A 17,514-nucleotide genomic window follows, 5' to 3' on the forward strand; every position below is an offset into this window, starting at 1 on the left:
AAGCCATCAATCACCACTAAGTGACGATTGATGGCGTTGAAGTGACGGCCTTAGTTGACACGGGTGCAGACTTTTCCATATTGAGTGAACGATTGGCAGACAAACTGATGAAAGTCAGGACGAAATGGACCGGCCTATATATCCAAAATGCTGGAGGCCAGATAACGACACCCACGGGAAAATGTACAGCAAGACTCACGATGATAATGTGATTTTTGTAGCCACATTTCTGATCCTACCGGTGCGCTGCAAACCTCTTATACTGGGAATGGACTTCTTAGGAGAGTACGGTGCTGTGGTCAACGTACGTGGTAGTGTGATTACATTCGCCGCTGACAAGCCTGTGACCCATGATCCAGACCAAGAACCCAGGGTATTACGTGTGGTCGACGACGACGTCTGCGTGCTACTACAGTCATGTAGTCTTGTTTCTGTGTGTTGTGGTGTGCACTGTAATGAGGACGTCATTGCCGAACGCATCACTGCCCTTCTTTTTCTACAAGGCATTGCCATGGCTCACCGCATCGTCAGCTTAGTGGATGGGCACGCAGACGTGCTTCTGACCAACTTCAAGTATGAGCGCCGGCACATCGGTAAAGGCACGGCTGTGGTATACCTCGAGAGGCTTGACTACTCTAACGACAGTCTTATGCAAAAGGAAGCCACAGCCCAATCAGCTCCGCATATACCACCAGTCGATATCGGTCCGAGTCTAACACCGACTGAAAGGTGCCGTCTTATGGAGCTGCTCAACCAGTTCAAGGACTGCTTGTCATCGATATCACGAGTGGGTCAAATGCCTCTGACTAAGCATCGCATCATTGCGGAAGACACACCAAGACTGATCCGACAGAACCCATATCACGTCGCTCAGAAAGAACAACAGGTAATCCAGAAGAGAGTCAAGAAGTTGCTAGAGGATGATGTATTTCAACCATCAAAGTGTCTTTGGGCATCGCCAGTGGTACTCTTCAAAAAGAAAGATGACAGCTTGCGTTTTTGCGTCGATTATCGTAAGCTGAACCACGTTACGAAAAAATACGTTTATTTGTTACCACGGATCGATGACTGCTTGGGCATGCTCACTGCTTCTCGTCAATTGACCTTAAAATTTGATACTGGCAAAGAGAACTAAATAAGTGCGACCGAGAAAAGAACGCCTTCGATCGTTACCGCAGACGGTATCTATGAATTCAAAGTCGTCGCTTTCGGTGTACGTAATAAATACTAATGGGTACCATTCTGTCCGGCCTGAAATGGAAAACAAGCCTGGTGTACCTCGACGACGTGATTGTTTTTTCAGCCACGTTTGAAGTACATCTAAAGCTGCTACTGTCAGTCCTTCAAGCCATATACAGGCCGCTGGACTCACACTAATACAGGAAAAATGCCACTTTGACTTCGAAGAACTCCAGCTCCTGGGACACGTGGTCAGTCGCGAAGGTGTCAGGCCTGACCCAGATGAAACTGAAACCATCGCAAAGTTCGCAAGTCCTTTTGATGAGAAAGCATTCAGACGTTTCCTAGATCTCTGTGCCTACTACCGGTCATTTATAGCAAGCTTTACACACATCACCTCTCCACTCAACCGCTTTACAAGGGAAGACGTTGCGCTTGTATGGGAGGAAGAGCAAGAAGTGTCGTTTAACGTGCTGGGGCAGCGTCTACCAACTCCACTCGTCCTCGCTCACTTCAACGAGGATGCACCAGCAGCCACCCATAAAGACGCCGGCGATGTTGGCCTAGGTGCTGTTCTTTTCCAGTGCCAAGATGGTGTGGACGAAGTAGTTGCCTACGCTAGCAGAACGTTGACGTGTGCCGAGTCCAACTACTCAACAACGGAGAAGGAGTGTCTGGTTGTCGTTTGGGCAGTTGTGAAGTTACACGAAGAACAAAAATATTACTAGTCAAGATTCGCAGCAGAGGTGAAACATCACTCTTTTTTGGTTGACCAACATAAAAGACCCATCTGGACGTTTAGCACGATGGAGTTTACGGCTCCAAGATTCCGACATGGCCGTAGTTTACAAGTTCAGAAAGCAACACTTAGACTCCGAATGTTTGTCAAGGTCACTGATTGAATCACCGGCTACAGAGGATGATGAATTTGCAGGTGTTTTAGGAGTTGCTGATGCGGCTATCATTTCTTGGCAACAACAAGATGAGCGTGAGAGTTATCTCAACTCGCTTATAGAATTCTTGAACTGACGAGCAGGAAATGCACCAAGAGTGTTTTCGAAGAACTTATCGTTATTCTGTTTACGGGACGTAATTCTGTACAAAAATAATTTTCACCAACAAACAGAAGCTATCTGCTGGTAGTTCCTGAAGCTCTCCGCGCCGAACGTTTACAAGCCTGCCATGGCGAAGCCACTGTGGGCCACCTAGGTTTCACAAGAACACCGACACGCGTCAAAGAAAAATATTACTAGCGAAAAATCGCCTTAGAGGTGAAACATTACGCCCGAAAATACACTGACTGTCAGCAGCGCAAGGTTCCGCCTGTCAAACCCACTGCTGGGCTATTACATCTTGTGCTAGTGCCAGAAACTCCGTTTTCTCACGTCAGAATGGATCTGCTTGGCCAATTCCAAACATCGGACATCGGCAACAAATGAGTTATAGTGTGAAGCGTGAAAATTTGGGCAAGTTGGTAGGACATATCTGAATGTCCTACCAACTAACTACCTACTACCTACTAACTACCTAACTACCTACTAACTGAAGCTAGGTCCTTTGCCTACTGCATCCGTGTCAAGGTCTTGCCAGCAGAGGTGGCGTTCCTTTGTGCGGGCTTCACTTCTTCGCTTGGACATGGTGCTCGCATTTGCAGGATTTTGCGATCAGAATGGTTGCGCCAGGCTTTCCTTTGTCGTGAGAGCCTCTATCTGCAGCTACACCATTCAGAAACGCCCTCTACTGCCAAGAAGAAATGGCACGAGCTATCTACCTTGGCTGACAGCACGACAATATTTATGTGGCAACACACACTCCTTAGCATACCAGCTTTCCCTTCAATGAAACCAGTGTTGCCAATGAACTGGGTACACCTCGTTAGTTATGTTGAACTTCCTGAGTAAGTGAATGAGGTTTTGGGACTTGGACCAAAGTTTGCTGTTGAACCTCGAAAAACGCCACAAGGGCTACTGACCCTCGTACGACAAGTTGCTCGACGCACCCCGGACAGCGAGATGAACCGGTGTGTTTCTGATGGTGTGGACGTTTTAACACGCTATAAACCGCCTAGCAGTGCAGTGCCCACTAGAAATGTTGTATATTTCTTAAAAGCTCAGTCTTTAGCTCTTTTATCATCGAACAATAAAGGTGGCTTTGCTGTTTTGCCTTCCCTTTTGTTTAAGAACAAGGCCACCATGGCTATAAACTCTGTTTTTAAACCCAGCGACTCTTCTATAGAAGAATCTAAATTGAAAACGAAAAGGCTTTGAAACTTTCTCGGCCTAGATAAAGTTGCAAAATCAATGGACAAATCAAAAAAGCTAAGTCTTGACATCATTTTTACCGCTAAGACGCACAAGATTGACTGCCCACTGTGGGTAATAGTTTCTGAAAACGGGACCTGGCAAAACAGGTCGCCTTGTTTTACAAGAACAGCTGAACCTATTACCTATTGACGATCCTTTCCTGGTAAAAGACTCTGAGGCAGTTATTAAGTTTTAAAGGTCTAATGAGCAAGGACTGAAGGCTTTCTCGATAGACGTGAAAGACCTATATTATTCACTTCCACAAAACGCACTGCTCCAGTGCTTAGAAGAATGCATTGATTCGTTTGGGTCGTTAAACTTCCCAATTGCGTCAGGTATGCCAGTTCATTGTTTTCTGGAATTCCTTTCACTTTATTTAAAGTCAACGGTTGCGTCTTGGAATGAGCAACATTTAATTCAAAAAAGCGGCGTTTGCATAGGTTCCTGTTTGGCACCAGTCCTGAGTGACATCTGTCTCGCGCATAAGAATCCCCACATTTAAAAAGATCTCCATTTGTCTCTCGTTGTGAAGGTCTGTAGGTTTGTTGATGATTTCATTGTATTTATTGACTGTTTGGATACTGTTTTTGAAGTTGTTGTCCGTAGTCTTTTTGATTCGTTTAAGAAGCACTTGTATCCTCTTGAACTTACTAATGACCTACCGCCTGGAAATTCGATTAGGTTCTTATACAGAACGCTCCGTCTTAGAAGTAATCATTTGTGCTGGCTGCTTTCACCGAGAAGTGGTAAACCCCTTTTACCTCTCCACTCATCTCATTCAAAATTGGTGAAAAGGGGTATCATAAAATGTTGCCTGGAAACGCTCTCAAGAGGTCATGCCCACACTCGATGCAATGCAGTTTCAAAGCACAGGTAGAGCGCCTTTTAAGCGCTGGTTAGTCGAGCACCCTGATTTCGGCTGTTGCGGAGAACTTTTGAACCAAATGAAAAATCAAGGAGGGCGATCTCCGCCTCAAAGCGCGTCTGTTCCCATGAAATATGTTGCATTTCCCTATCCGCATAACGTGTCGCATCGGCTAAAAAAAAATCGGTAAACGCGCTGGTGTCACTGTTGTGTTTTCCGCCCCAGAAAAGCTTGCAAAGCTCTGTAAGCTGGTGAATAATGCAGCTGCTATTAGAGAAAGATGCACTGTCAAACACAGAACGCGCTTTGTACCTTGTGTTATTGGTGTCGTATATCTCATTCCGCTTTCGTGCGGAATGTTATACATAAGGCAAACCGGTAGGTGCCTTAATTGCCGTTTAAGGAAAGATCAAAAATCACGCCGTTTGCACTCATTCATGAAGGAGAAGTTACTACAATGCTTCACGTCATGCTGCCTAACGATTGCAATGATTCAGAGAAAGACGCCTCAGACTTCACTGAGCGCACCGACGACGCAAGGCAGCTTGCCCGCGTCAGAATAATTAACCAGCAGCAACTTGACGACAGATAGTACAACCTTTACCATCGATTCGTCGCTTATGAACCAGGCGATAGAGTCTGGGTTTGGTTTTCCGTACGACGGCGAGACCTCTCGGAGAAGCTCCTATGCGCCGATACTTTGGACCCTACAAGGTTTTGGCCGTCCGTGACGTGCGAAGTCGTTCCCGATGCCTTCTCCTGTTCGAAACGTCGCCAGCGTCTGCCTGATACAATGCACGTGGTCTGCATGAAACTTTACCACTCTGACTGATGTAAACACCCACTAGCCGCATCTCTAGTGGTGAGCACCGGGACGACGCTCACTCTGGCGGGAGGGTAATGCCGTGCATAGCTGCGTCTGGCTGCGAGATAGGGGCGACAACGAAAATCGCGGATTTCCTCGAGAGGCGCAGCGCAGGTGTTTGAAGAAGATGACAATCTTAGTGGCCTTCTTTTGTGAGCGTCTCTATGGGTTCCACTGTCCGTGTTCCTAAATAAACCCTCTGTATTTTACAACCCACGACATCATATAGCGGGTACCACACTTCTCCGAAGAATGAATAAAGAGGGAATAGTGAATGCCTCCCTACTACACAAAACATATATCATGACTTACGGCATGATGAGTACTCTGCAAGTGTGCTTGTATAAGTCATTCAAGAAGTGCTTAACAAAGGCTCTGAAAGGCCGCTCTTCCAGCTATCTCTGTGACTGCGCTGCGCGTTTCGTGCAGGGCTGGAGATTTTTTGTTTGTGTTGAGTAAATGAAATTCGGCAGATGTCACGTGCTTCGCAAATCAATGTTATGCGAAGCATGCAGGGGGAAGGGGACTGTGTTGTTGAGTGAAACGTTACGAAATGACGCTAACAATATTGCCACGGCCATTGAAAGAGATTGAGCTCTATACCCGAGTGGGTATGTGCTACTGGGAGACCGAATAGAGGACGAAAAATTGAAGTCCATGAGCTGATGTTTATTGTAATGACTCGGCTTGACGTCTAGTGCTTTACCGAAGACAAAGGACATATCGTCTTGTATTTATCGAGACCGTTTCTCGTGGAGGGGCCGTTTATCCTGGTGCTCGTGCCGCAAATCCCGATGCTGGTGCCACGAATGCGGTCCCATAGGCCGACTGCCAGAACGCAGCCGTCGGCAGAGCCGGTGCGTAGGTTGGTGGCGTGGCGTATGGGTTGAGCCTCACTGCCGTTGACACGTAGTCGTAGCCGTATGCTGGGGCACCAGGTGTGGCTTCAGCGGCATAGTTTCTTGAGGACTAAACGCGACCATCAACTCTGCGGCAAGGCGAATCATTCTCTCTTCGAGGCCAGCCTGCTTGTACGATCCTGTCACGGCCACGTCGCCGCCACCACGGAAGAATCGCGGTAGGAAGGGTCCGACCACGCCACCGTTGACTGCGACACCGCACGCCCACTCGACTTTTGTCGAGCTCGCTCGACCCGAAGCAGCATGCCATTGACGATAGCACCGTTCATCTCGCGCATCTCTTCGTCTACGTACGACATGTTTTCGAACTCGACGAACGCGAAGCCCGGGGATCTTGGCGCCATCCGCACTTCCTTGTGCTGTCCGTACTTGCCGAACTCGCGCTCCAGGTCGTCGTGGGTCATGGTGCCGTCGAGCCCTGCCACGAAGGTGCGTCTCAACAGTGAGCTGCCGCCTGGCGTGGTGGAGATGTTCGGGGTGACGACGGATAACGCTCTTGAATGCTTTTCGCCCACGCCACGATGCTCTTCAGCGCCACGACGTACCGCTTCTTTTTCTTCTTCTTCTTCTTCTCTGATAGTTCATACAAGATACAGAGGATTGGCTGAGTAGGAGGTGAATTTTCGCAGTATTTTTCTCAGTTTACAACTAAGGAAAGCTAGAGCTAACTAATATGGCAAATTTAAATACGAATTATTATTGATGATAAGATTTAAGCATCGTTAAGTTGGATAGAATTTCTTTTAGACTGATTGATAAATTCCGCAATAGTGAAGAACACATGCATTTTACATATGGCAGCGGCGGCCGCGAGCACACCGACATCAGAGAGAAGAGGATGATGATGGTCGCGGGTGCGCTCGTGGCACGCGGCAGTCGCTGATTGCGGGCAATTGAAATGGTTAACTGGTTGGATTAACACGTGATTTTAAGCCCATGCACACTTGGATTCAGGCGTGGCTGCTCCATTTGGTTGGCCCATGTTGATTTAAAAAGCAGGATACAACTAGCTTGTTCTAGAAACATGTTTCCGCCTTAGTAACTGTAGGTATTTCTAAAGCTTATGACAGTGTAGAACACGATAAAGTAGTAAATTCGCTAACGAACGTGGGTTTACCAAATTACTTCGTTGCATGAATTTACTTCTTTTTAAAAGATAGAGAGTTTAATCGCTTTAAATCTGATGTGCCTTCTTCGAAGTATAAACAAACTAGAGGTCTCCCCCAAGGTTCGGTCTTGTCACCATTAATATTGATTGTTTTATTCAGCCCAATTCCAGCACGTTATTCGGTATTGTCAGCATTATTATTTCTTGTTTTATTCTGCACAATTGCTGTACAACATGACGTACATATATACTCACGTACGTATGTATACGATGAGGACCTCACAATTTTGTTAAAGCTGTAGTTATACATGCACTATATTAGGTGCTACAATTTTATATGAGTGCTCTGAACCCGTGGTTGGGCGACATTAATATTTGAATAAACATCAAGAAAAGTACAATCATAATTTTTCCGCTAATTATTCTAGTGCAGATTTTTGTACTTTACAGACAGGACGTTATTCCGCAGATCAAATTGATTAGGTAGTTAGAAGTTATTTATACCGACAATCTAAATCGAAGTCCGCATGTAGCAAATATCGTAGCTGAAGGAACACGGGTGGTTGGGATGCTTTATAGACACAGCAGTAAACGATGTTGTTTACGTCGCGATGTGCTTGTCACAATATATTGTATGTATATTAGGTCGATATTAGAGTTTGGCAGCGTCATGGTTTCTGGAGGACCCACCCATAAAATTTGACAACTGGTACTTCTCTAACGCGAAACGTTACGATTATGTTTTGGCTGCACAAATTTGTCCCAATCATATTTATATGCGGAAGTGGGCCTGCCTTCTCTTCTTGCAAGGTTCCAAATACTATCAGTTCGTACCTTATTAAAAATATATGCATCTAACATAGGAGGTCGCAGTACGTTTTCAATAATGCATTGACCTCCTTTTTTAAACAACGGTGGTCTAGACTAAGGTGCCCACAAGTCATCGTCGTACAGAAGCATTTAGAAACATTACCACCGTTGTTTAAAAAAGAAGGATGCTTCAGTTTAAGAAGAAAACGCACGAGTTGGAACTGCATCTTCACTGTTGAATTTGTTTTTTTTTTTCAATTCGTTCACCTACTTTACACCTATTTATCAAACAGAATTACTTGCAATTCTCTTAGCATTACCTAAATATACTCTTTCTATAACAGTTGATATCATTCTTACAGACTGCCCGTCTTTGTGTACTTCATTCCCTTCACCTAATATGTTCAATGCTCTACTAGTTTTTCACGCTCTTGCCAGAAAATATTTTTGCCTCATTCACTTGGTATGAATACCAGGGCATAAAGGAAGAACCTTTATTGAATGTGCAGATGCACTTCCTAAGGCCTCACATATTGATCCCATAATTTCTATATTTCGACGCTATTAATTATTGTCGTGGCACAATTTGAGAAATGCGCCACATCAGATAAATTTGAAAAGTCTCGCTTGGGAACATCTGAGTTATTCAATGTACCCTTGAAAAAACCGTTGGTGCTTTCCTAGAATTAATGGCGGAGATATCAATTACAGGACTACGATGCCGAATCCTCTAATTAACTATTATTTAAAAGGCCAGGTCTGGCACAGTCTCCCTTTTGCCTCCACTTCAAGGACAATGAATCTCAGCATCATTATCATTTCACACAAGGGTTATTTACAAATTTTCACGGACGGCCGATTTTGGCGACCCCGCGTCACGGCAATTAACGGGCGCCGTATTCCCCCACTGACCGTGGGAACTGTGGGCGCATGCAAGAGAGCCGAGAAGTGCAGAATGCGGTGCTCTTCTTCGAACGTCGCCGCCGACCTTTGATCCTTTTGTAACTGCGGCGGCGTCTGCAAGGTCGTGGAAGGCCGCGATGTACCCCGAACAAGGATTAGACTACGGGACGCACCGGCTGAAAGCGAAACAGACTGACCGTTTCCCACGGAGGAAACCGTGGGAAAACCCCTGGTGGCCAAGTCATATGGCAACACCCCCACAGGTTGTCACTCTCCCTAGTTGAGGATCCTTTCCTAATTAAAAAGGTGTGAGGTCAAAATATTTTTGGGGCGGAGTTCCCATCAATTAAACGCGCACGATTGGACCCATGTAGAGGTCCCTTGTCCCCAAGGAAGAGAGCGAGGAGACACGAGGGGGATTTAAGCGCAGGATTTTCCCTGCTAGGCAGACTAGTCGCTGACCAACATGGTGAAGAAACAGATCAACAAGTATCTCTTCTAGAAGTTTTTAGTGTGGCTCTGTATCGGCTGGCCACCTAAACTTTGCCGTTCGTCTAGTTGTGACTCGATAATAACGTCTGCAACGTAGACATCGAGACTTCGCCTCGAGTTTGCTCAACCTGCCCGAAGTCACCTGCAAGCACTAGCCTCCCGGAGCCACCAGCGTTGCAACACCGCCGACATCGGTTTCGTGCCAGAACTCTCGTCGACTTCTCGCCTCCGATCGTCGGGGACGCAATGTTGCCGGTCATCACACGTATGCCTTCACCTGTTTATATCTTCGAACTTTCTCCTCCGTCGTTCTATTGTTGTTAGTTTGTGTAGTTTGTAATAGTTCTCTTTGGTAAGCTGATTTATTGTTTTTTTATACATTTTTTAGTTGTATCAAGTGTTGATGTATGTTATTAGTTGTATTGAAGTGTTGTACTAGATCCCGTGTGCTGCAATATCACTAGAGTAAAGTTTGTTTTGTTTTTTCACGTCTCTGATCTCTTCACTGTCTCTGCTTGCGTACGGAACAAAATAACCTGCTGTCATTCCCGTCGCCGACTTCGCGCTGGCGACGCTAGAGTGGCAGCTTGTAACACAAATCAAAGAAAAAGACAGAACCTCTCCGTAGGTTGGCTCTAAATTTATCTCTTCCACTGGTCCTTTCTTTTGAAGCAACTGAAAAGGGTTTTAGCCACAGGAACATTTCCGAGGTCATGATGTGTGATTTTAGAAAAAAAAACACATAACAAAATAGAGTGTTAGGCTTTGGCAAAAACTCACTTTATTTCCAATCATATTAGCATGTTGGCTTTTCTTTTTTCTTAACTCAACTCCTTCTATTTCTAATCTATGGTTTACTAACCTCTTCTTTTTTGAAACATCCTCATCTAAACATCCCGTCTGGTAAAACTATTTCATCTCAAATATGAAGTACCATTCGTTTCATGGCCGATCTCCCATGGGGTGTCGCACCAGATTCTGAGGAACAACCAACCAACCAACCAATCAGTTGCGGCCGACACTCAGTGGAAAAAACAAGGTTCCTGGTCTGGTTCAACGTCTTCCTGCAGGGCTCTTGGTTAATCAGACTTGAACCCCCCCCCCCCCCCCATTGGGTGCCCAACAGAATGCTCCCAGGCGTTAGACTACGGATATCTAGGCCAATTTTAGGACGCTGCTCGAATATGTAAGTCTCGACATTTGTATGACGCTAAAATTATTTCCACAGGTATGAAGTGAGATTGAGCTATGCTACTATGGGTATGTTTCATTGGGAGAAAGAGGAGATAACGAAAAAAAAGACGTCGATGAGCTCGTGTTTATTGTAAATGATTAGACTCAATGTCAGGTCAAATTGCCGCGAGATCAAGCAGAGTCCCCGCCTGACGGCAACTTGCCGAAACGGTGAAGTGTAAATTGCTCCTTGCGTCGTCTGCTATAATAGCCACGTCGTGTTTCTATGTGCGCGTACGTCAAGCACGTTCTCAAAGTGTGGTCTGTCCCGTCATGTCAGCGCGAGTGTAACAGTTTCTACATAAGCCTGAAGTACGAAAGGAATTGGTCTTGCTCGGCTGCCAATGCATGTAACAGGATCGGTGAGTTAAACTTTCCAGTGTGCTGTTTATTGTCGTCGTACGCTCTATTAACCAGAATAATTTAGGAGCGGGTGTGCCGCTGTTTGTTTCAAGCACATTGTATAAAGCTTGCTTTAGGCCGTGGACCTCAACATTAGCCCGACACCCTCCATGCCACATTGCCTCTTCCCGACGGGTGGACCAAGTGCCTGAACCTGCACCGTCGTCATACCTTATACATGGCCAAGAAGAAAGGTGAGGACCGGCATATGGTGTTATGACCGAGGCTCGACGGCATCGCACCGCTGCTGCCAGTCATTACGGTTCGGGTTTAGAGGGTCTCATCATGGATAGCTGTCTGCCGCCACCAGACCCCTTTAGCCTATCTTGCAGGGAAGAAGGCGCCTTCTTCCAAAAGTGTTTACGCAGGTTTATTAACATTAAATACAGCACGGCGTTTCTCGCCAAATGACGAACATCTAGAAGTATCTGAGCACACGGTCCTACAACATTTCCGCCTTCATCGGAAATGCAGCCGCCGCAGTGGCGATTTGAGCACGTGACCTGCGGGTCAGCAGCAGAGTACCTGCCACTAGACCACCGTGGCGGGGCTCTCCTGTTGACTTCTGATTTCCGTACTTGATGTTCATCATCAAATTACGCAAACACTAATCGAAGATCGACAAATAGATTTTCAATTTTGATCTTTTCTGTCTCGCGGTCTTCGGTTCGTTTATATTTTTTCATATCTTCCTAAAATCATCAGTTCAACTTGTTTGGTAGAACATGAGCATCAACATACGTAGGCCAGTGTTTCAGAAAGCTGTCTCGCATGCACTAGTACTCTTTTTTCAGTGCATGACACAGCGTCACACCTTGACAACTGATGAACGGAAAGTTGTTTGTACTCTGTTATTATTGTCTCTTTGCCGGCGTTTGGTTCTCGCGCTATAACTATCGGCATGTCATACCAACTAGCCAAAGCTGCCACACTTCAAATTATATTACTTTTACTTCTCTGTTTCGTCCCCTTATAGACTTTTCTTTGCCTTTTTCTGTGCTTTTTTCCTTACTCATACATTGCTCTTTGTGCCAAATGGTTTTCGTCCCATGGTTTAATCTCTCCTCTATGGGCTTTCGCGCTCTGCGCAATAAACTCAGTTGGAAGTTAACGTTCGTGTCATTCCTGTCTCTGTGGCGTCGTTCTGTTTTCGCGCTGTAACTATTCGTGACTCCAGCAATTTATGCGGCACCTAGCGGCAATATAGTGAACATGCGTACTGAGGTCCAAACAGTCCAAGCACCAGTCGTATACGGTAGGAGCATGGTAGGATGATGCCGCCCGGAAAGAAAAAACAAACGGCCAAGCAGTTGTGCTGTGTTCTTCAGTGCGTGTCAGCGAGATGGAAGGACAGCGCGATTTCGTTTCACGCATTTCCTTCCGAGGCCAAAGACCGAAGCCACGGAGCTTGGTGGATCGCGAATCTCCGCATCGGCAAGGACGTGAAACAGACGATACCGTTTGCTCAGAGCGTTTCGCACAACACGATTTCTTCTTTCCATGTGAGGCACCACTGTTAACATCTTGACTCAAACCTACTAAATCACTATTGTATCCAGTGACTGCATAACGTGGCAGCTCCCGAAGTATGTAAACAAATCTCGGAGAAATGCGGTGCGCCATGTGCATCTTGCGATATAGCTGCGCTCTATTTTCTGCGTATGCTAACCGGAATAAAAAAACTTGATTCATTGGGCACACTTGAGAATATTATTTGCTGCATGTATTATGCCACAATTTAGCAATTTCTGCGACGTTTGTCTTTACACGTGGTGACCACCCTGGAGGCACTTAACGTTTTGGTCCAGCACATCGCTCGCGCAACTTAAACGCGTATCGGCAGTTCTGGCGTTTACTAGTATTGTGTTAGCCAGTTCTGGAAGCGATCGCTGTAAATTTGGCCCTTTTTGGAAGCGCGGTCAATCACTTGCGTGGCACGGACGAAATTGCAATGCACGCCGGCGCTTCTCAGCGCACAAGTAGAGAATTGTTTTCGTTTCAAGCGCGAATGTGTTGCATGTGATGCTTGTGTTTCACTCATACAGTTTCATTGCAATAATCGTCGACAAACGCGCGACCCTTGCGTGAATTTTTAGCCTTCTTTTCAGCCTCAAATGGCATCGCCACTAAGCCATCAATCGCCTTTGAGTGACGATTGATGGCGTTGAAGTGGCAGCCTTAGTCGACACAGGTGCAAACTTTTTTGTATTGAGTGAACGATTGGCAGACAAACTGATGAAAGTCAGGACGAAAAGGACGGGCCCTTATATCTTAAATGCTGGGGGCCAGATAATGACACCCACGGGAAAATGTACAGCAAGACTAACGATGAGAATGTGATTTTGTAGCCACAATTCTGATCCTACCAGTGCGCTGGAAACCACTGATACTGGGAATGGACTTTTTGGGAGAGTACGGTGCTGTGGTCAACGTACGTGGCCGTGTATTTACATTCGCCCCTGACAAGCCTGTGACCCATGGTCCAGATGAAGAACCCAGGTTGTTACGTGTGGTCGACGACGACGTCTGCGTGCCACTACTCTCATGTCGTCTTGTTTCTGTGTGTTGCGGTGTGCACTGTAATGAAGACGCCATAGCTGAACGCTTCACTGCCCTTCTTTTTCTACAAGGCATTGCCATCGCTCACGGCATCGTCAGCATAGTGGATGGGTGCGCAGACGTGCTTCTGACCTACTTCAAGTTTGAGCGCCGGCACATCGATAAAGACACGGCTGTGGTATACCTCGAGGAGCTCGACTACTCTCAAGACTGTCTTATGCAAAAGGAGGCCACAGCACTATCAGCTCCGCATACACCACCAGTCGATATCGGTCCGATTCAAACACCGACTAAAAGATGCCGTCTTATGGAGCTGCTCAACCAGTTCAAGGACTCCTTCTCATCGATATCACGAGTGGGTCAAATGCCTGGGACGAAGCAACGCATCATCGCGGCAGATAAATCAAGACTGATCAAACAGAACCCATATCGCGTCGCTCAAAAAGAACGTCAGGTAATCCAGCAGCAAGTCAAGAATATGCGAGAGGATGATGTAATTCAACCATCAAAGTGTCCTTGGGCATCTCTAGTGATACACGTGAAAAAGAAAGATGGCAGCTTGTGTTTCTTCGTCGATTATCGTAAGCTTAACCAGGTTACGAAAAAAGACGTTTATTCATTACCACGGATAGATGACTGTTAAAAGACAGGCTACAGCATACTCGCTGCTTCTCGTCCATGGACCTTAAAATTTGATACTGGCAAACAGAAGTAGATGAGCGCGACTGAGAAAAGACCGCTTGTAGTCGTGACGCCATACGGGCTTTATGTATTCAAAGTCGTCGCTTTCGGCCGGCGTAATATACAAATTGGTACCATTCTGTCCGGCCTGAAATGGAAAGCATGCCTGGTAAACCTCGACGACGTGATTGTTTTTTCGGCCACGTTTGAAGAACATATAAAGCTGCTACTGTCGGTCCTTCAAGCCATATACAGACCGCTGAACTCACATCAAAACCGGAAAAATGCCACTTCGACTTCGAAGAACTCCAGCTCCTGGGACACGTGGTCAGTCGCGAAGGTGTGAGGCCTAACCCAGATAAAACTGAAACCATCGCAAAGTTCGACACACCTGAGGATAAGAAAGCAGTCAGACGTCTCCTGGGTCTCTGAGCCTACTACCAGCCATTTATAGCAGGCTTTGCACACATCGCGCCTATTCACCGAACCGCCTTACAAGGGAAGACGTTGCGTTTGTATGAGAGGAAGAGCAAGAAGTTTCGTTCAACGAGCTGGGGAACCGTCTGCACACTTCACTCGTCCTCGCTCACTTCGACGAGGATTCACCAACAGCCATCCATAAAGATACCGATGATGTGGGCCTAGGTGCTGTTCTTGTCCAGTGCCAAGATGGTGTGGAGGGAGTAGTTGCCTACGCTAGCAGAACGTTGACACGTGCCGAGTCCAACTACTCAACAACGGAGGAGTGTCTGGTTGTCGTTTGGGCAGTTGCGAAGTTACACGAAGAACAAAAGTATTACTAGCCAAGAATCGCAGCAGAGGTGACACATCACTCTTTGTTGGTTTACCAACATGAAAGACCCATCTCGACGTTTAGAACGATGGAGTTTACGGCTCCTAGAGTTCGACATGGCCGTAGTTCACAAGTTCGGAAAGCAACACTTAGATGCCGACAGTCAAGCTCACTGAATGAATCACCGGCTACAGAGGATGATGAATTCGCAGGCGTTTTAGGAGTTGCTGATGCGGCTATGATTTCTCGGCAACAACAAAATTAGTGGGAGCTCAACTCGCTTATAAAATTCTTGAACGGACGAGTCGCCAATGCACAAAGAGTGTTTTCGAAGAACTTATCGCTATTCTGTTTACGGGACGGAATTCTTTACAAAAAGAGTTTTTATCAACAAATAGAAGCTATCAGCTGGTAGTTCCTGAAGCTCTCCGTGGTAAAAGTTTACAAGCCTGCTATGACGAAGCCACTGTGGTCCTCCTCGGTGTCACAAGAACACCGACATGCGTTAAAAAAATATTACTAGCCAAAAATCACAGCAGAGATGAAACATTACGCCCGAACATGCACTGACTGTCAGCAGCGCAAGGTACCGCCTCTCTAACCCACTGGGCTAATACATTCAGTGCTAGTGCCAAAAACTCTGTTTTCTGAATCAGAATGGATCTGCTTGGCCCATTCCTAACATCGGACATCGGCAACAAATTGGTTATAGTGGCGACAGACTACCTCACCCGATACGCGGAGACCAAGGCAATTGCGAGTGGCACTGCAGCTGAAGCGGCCCAGTTCTTCATTCAGAACAATGTCCTGAGACATAGGGCTCCATCTGCCGTCATAACAGACAAATGTACCGCGTTTACAGCCGAGCTTTTTGCGCACTGTGCTCACGCTAAGTGGCACAGCGTATAAGAAGACCGCAGCTTACCACTCACAAACGAATGGGCTTACAGAACGACTGAACAAGATAATCGCTGACATGCTTTGCATGTACGTCGACGTGAAAAACGAGAATGGGGACCAAATCTTGCCGTACGTCACATTCGCGTATAATACGGTGCGCCAGGAAAAAAAGAAATGACGCCGTTCACACTAATTGATGACAAAGTTGTTTCTACAATGCTTCACGCCATGCTGCCTTATCATTCAATTTTCGTTTCTGGCCGATCGAACGGTGCTTCCTCCGGTGCTTGCTGAGGCCTCAGCGTCCGGTTTAAATTTGGTATCTACCCCCGCTACTACTTCAAGGGCACATTCGTGCTTCTTCCTGCGGGGGAGCGGCCGGATCGGGCGGTGCTGTTAAGCCTATTAACCTTATGCCTGTTTCCTCTCCAGGCCAGGCATATTCTGCCTGGTCGGCTTCCCTTCCTAACAGTAATTTGTCAATTATTCTATTTTTTGTGCAGTGGTCTGAAGAGCGTTCCTGTGGCCCTGGTTCCAACCAACGGCGTGTTCATTCGCTTGAAAAATCCGAAACTAATTCAGGAAGATCTCCGGAAGATTTGCTATTATTACCAAATGATTACTGAGGTGCGTCAATTTGAGCGTGGAGGCATCCTGTGCTGCTCGCCGGACCAGGCCTGCATCACAGATCTTCTAAAATGCACAACGTTTGCCTCAAATCCGGTGAGCTGTTTCGTACCTGTCCATTTGGCCTGTGTGAAGGGACTGGTTCGAGGAGTGGACTTGAGCCTCACACCACCCGAAATACATGAAATGTTTGCGGCCGCAGGAGCAGTCTCTGTATTTCGATGCTCGCGAAACGTTGAGAACAAAAAGGTCCCCACAAAATCAGTCATCGTGACTTTTGCCGACACGGCTCGACCGACCGAAATTAAGGCATGACCACTAATTTATCGTGTAGATGCGCTATCCCCTCGTCCACTGCAGTGCAAAAAATGCTGGAGGTATGGGCATACCATCAAGGGATGTAGATCGGATGTGAGGTGTCGCACATGTACTCACCAACATAAACCCGACAAATGTTCAACCCAAAAGGTGAGAGGCTGTCTATGCAGAGGAAATCACCCGGCTGACGATGAATGTCCCCATGAGGACATGTGAGTTGCAACTTCTAGAGATCATCGATCAACAACGATGCTCCCGACGTGAGGCCCGATCTATTCTTTCTGAGCGCTCACGTGGCTATGCCTCCGTTGCCAACTGGGCAAACCAGATGCTTGAGTCGTCGTTGCCACATTCAATAACTTCAACGGTAGAAAATGGCATGACGAAACTTATGGAATCTCTATTCGTGAGCCTAACGGAGTCATTGGCACGAATAGTGAGCACTCAGTTGAATCAAATATTGCAGGGAGGTAACCAACCTACCATCCCACCTTCTCTACCTTCACCAGTTAAGGTTACTGATATTCCATCTGAACCAGGCCCTTCGAAGTCAAAG

At 46.5% G+C, this 17,514-nt stretch overlaps 1 protein-coding gene across 1 annotated transcript; it reads right to left on the bottom strand.

Moving 5' to 3' along the window:
* Positions 1-6,254: 6,254 nt before the first annotated feature.
* Positions 6,255-6,542, bottom strand: LOC142788243 (cold-inducible RNA-binding protein-like). Its single transcript, XM_075884838.1, has one exon. The coding sequence runs from the start codon at positions 6,534-6,536 to the stop codon at positions 6,255-6,257; it is 282 nt and encodes a 93-aa protein (XP_075740953.1). The 5' UTR covers positions 6,537-6,542.
* Between the last annotated feature and the right edge of the window lie 10,972 nt (positions 6,543-17,514).

The sequence above is a fragment of the Rhipicephalus microplus genome, unplaced genomic scaffold (genome assembly GCF_043290135.1).
Source record: "Rhipicephalus microplus isolate Deutch F79 unplaced genomic scaffold, USDA_Rmic scaffold_49, whole genome shotgun sequence".
In the NCBI taxonomy this organism is placed as follows: domain Eukaryota; kingdom Metazoa; phylum Arthropoda; class Arachnida; order Ixodida; family Ixodidae; genus Rhipicephalus; species Rhipicephalus microplus.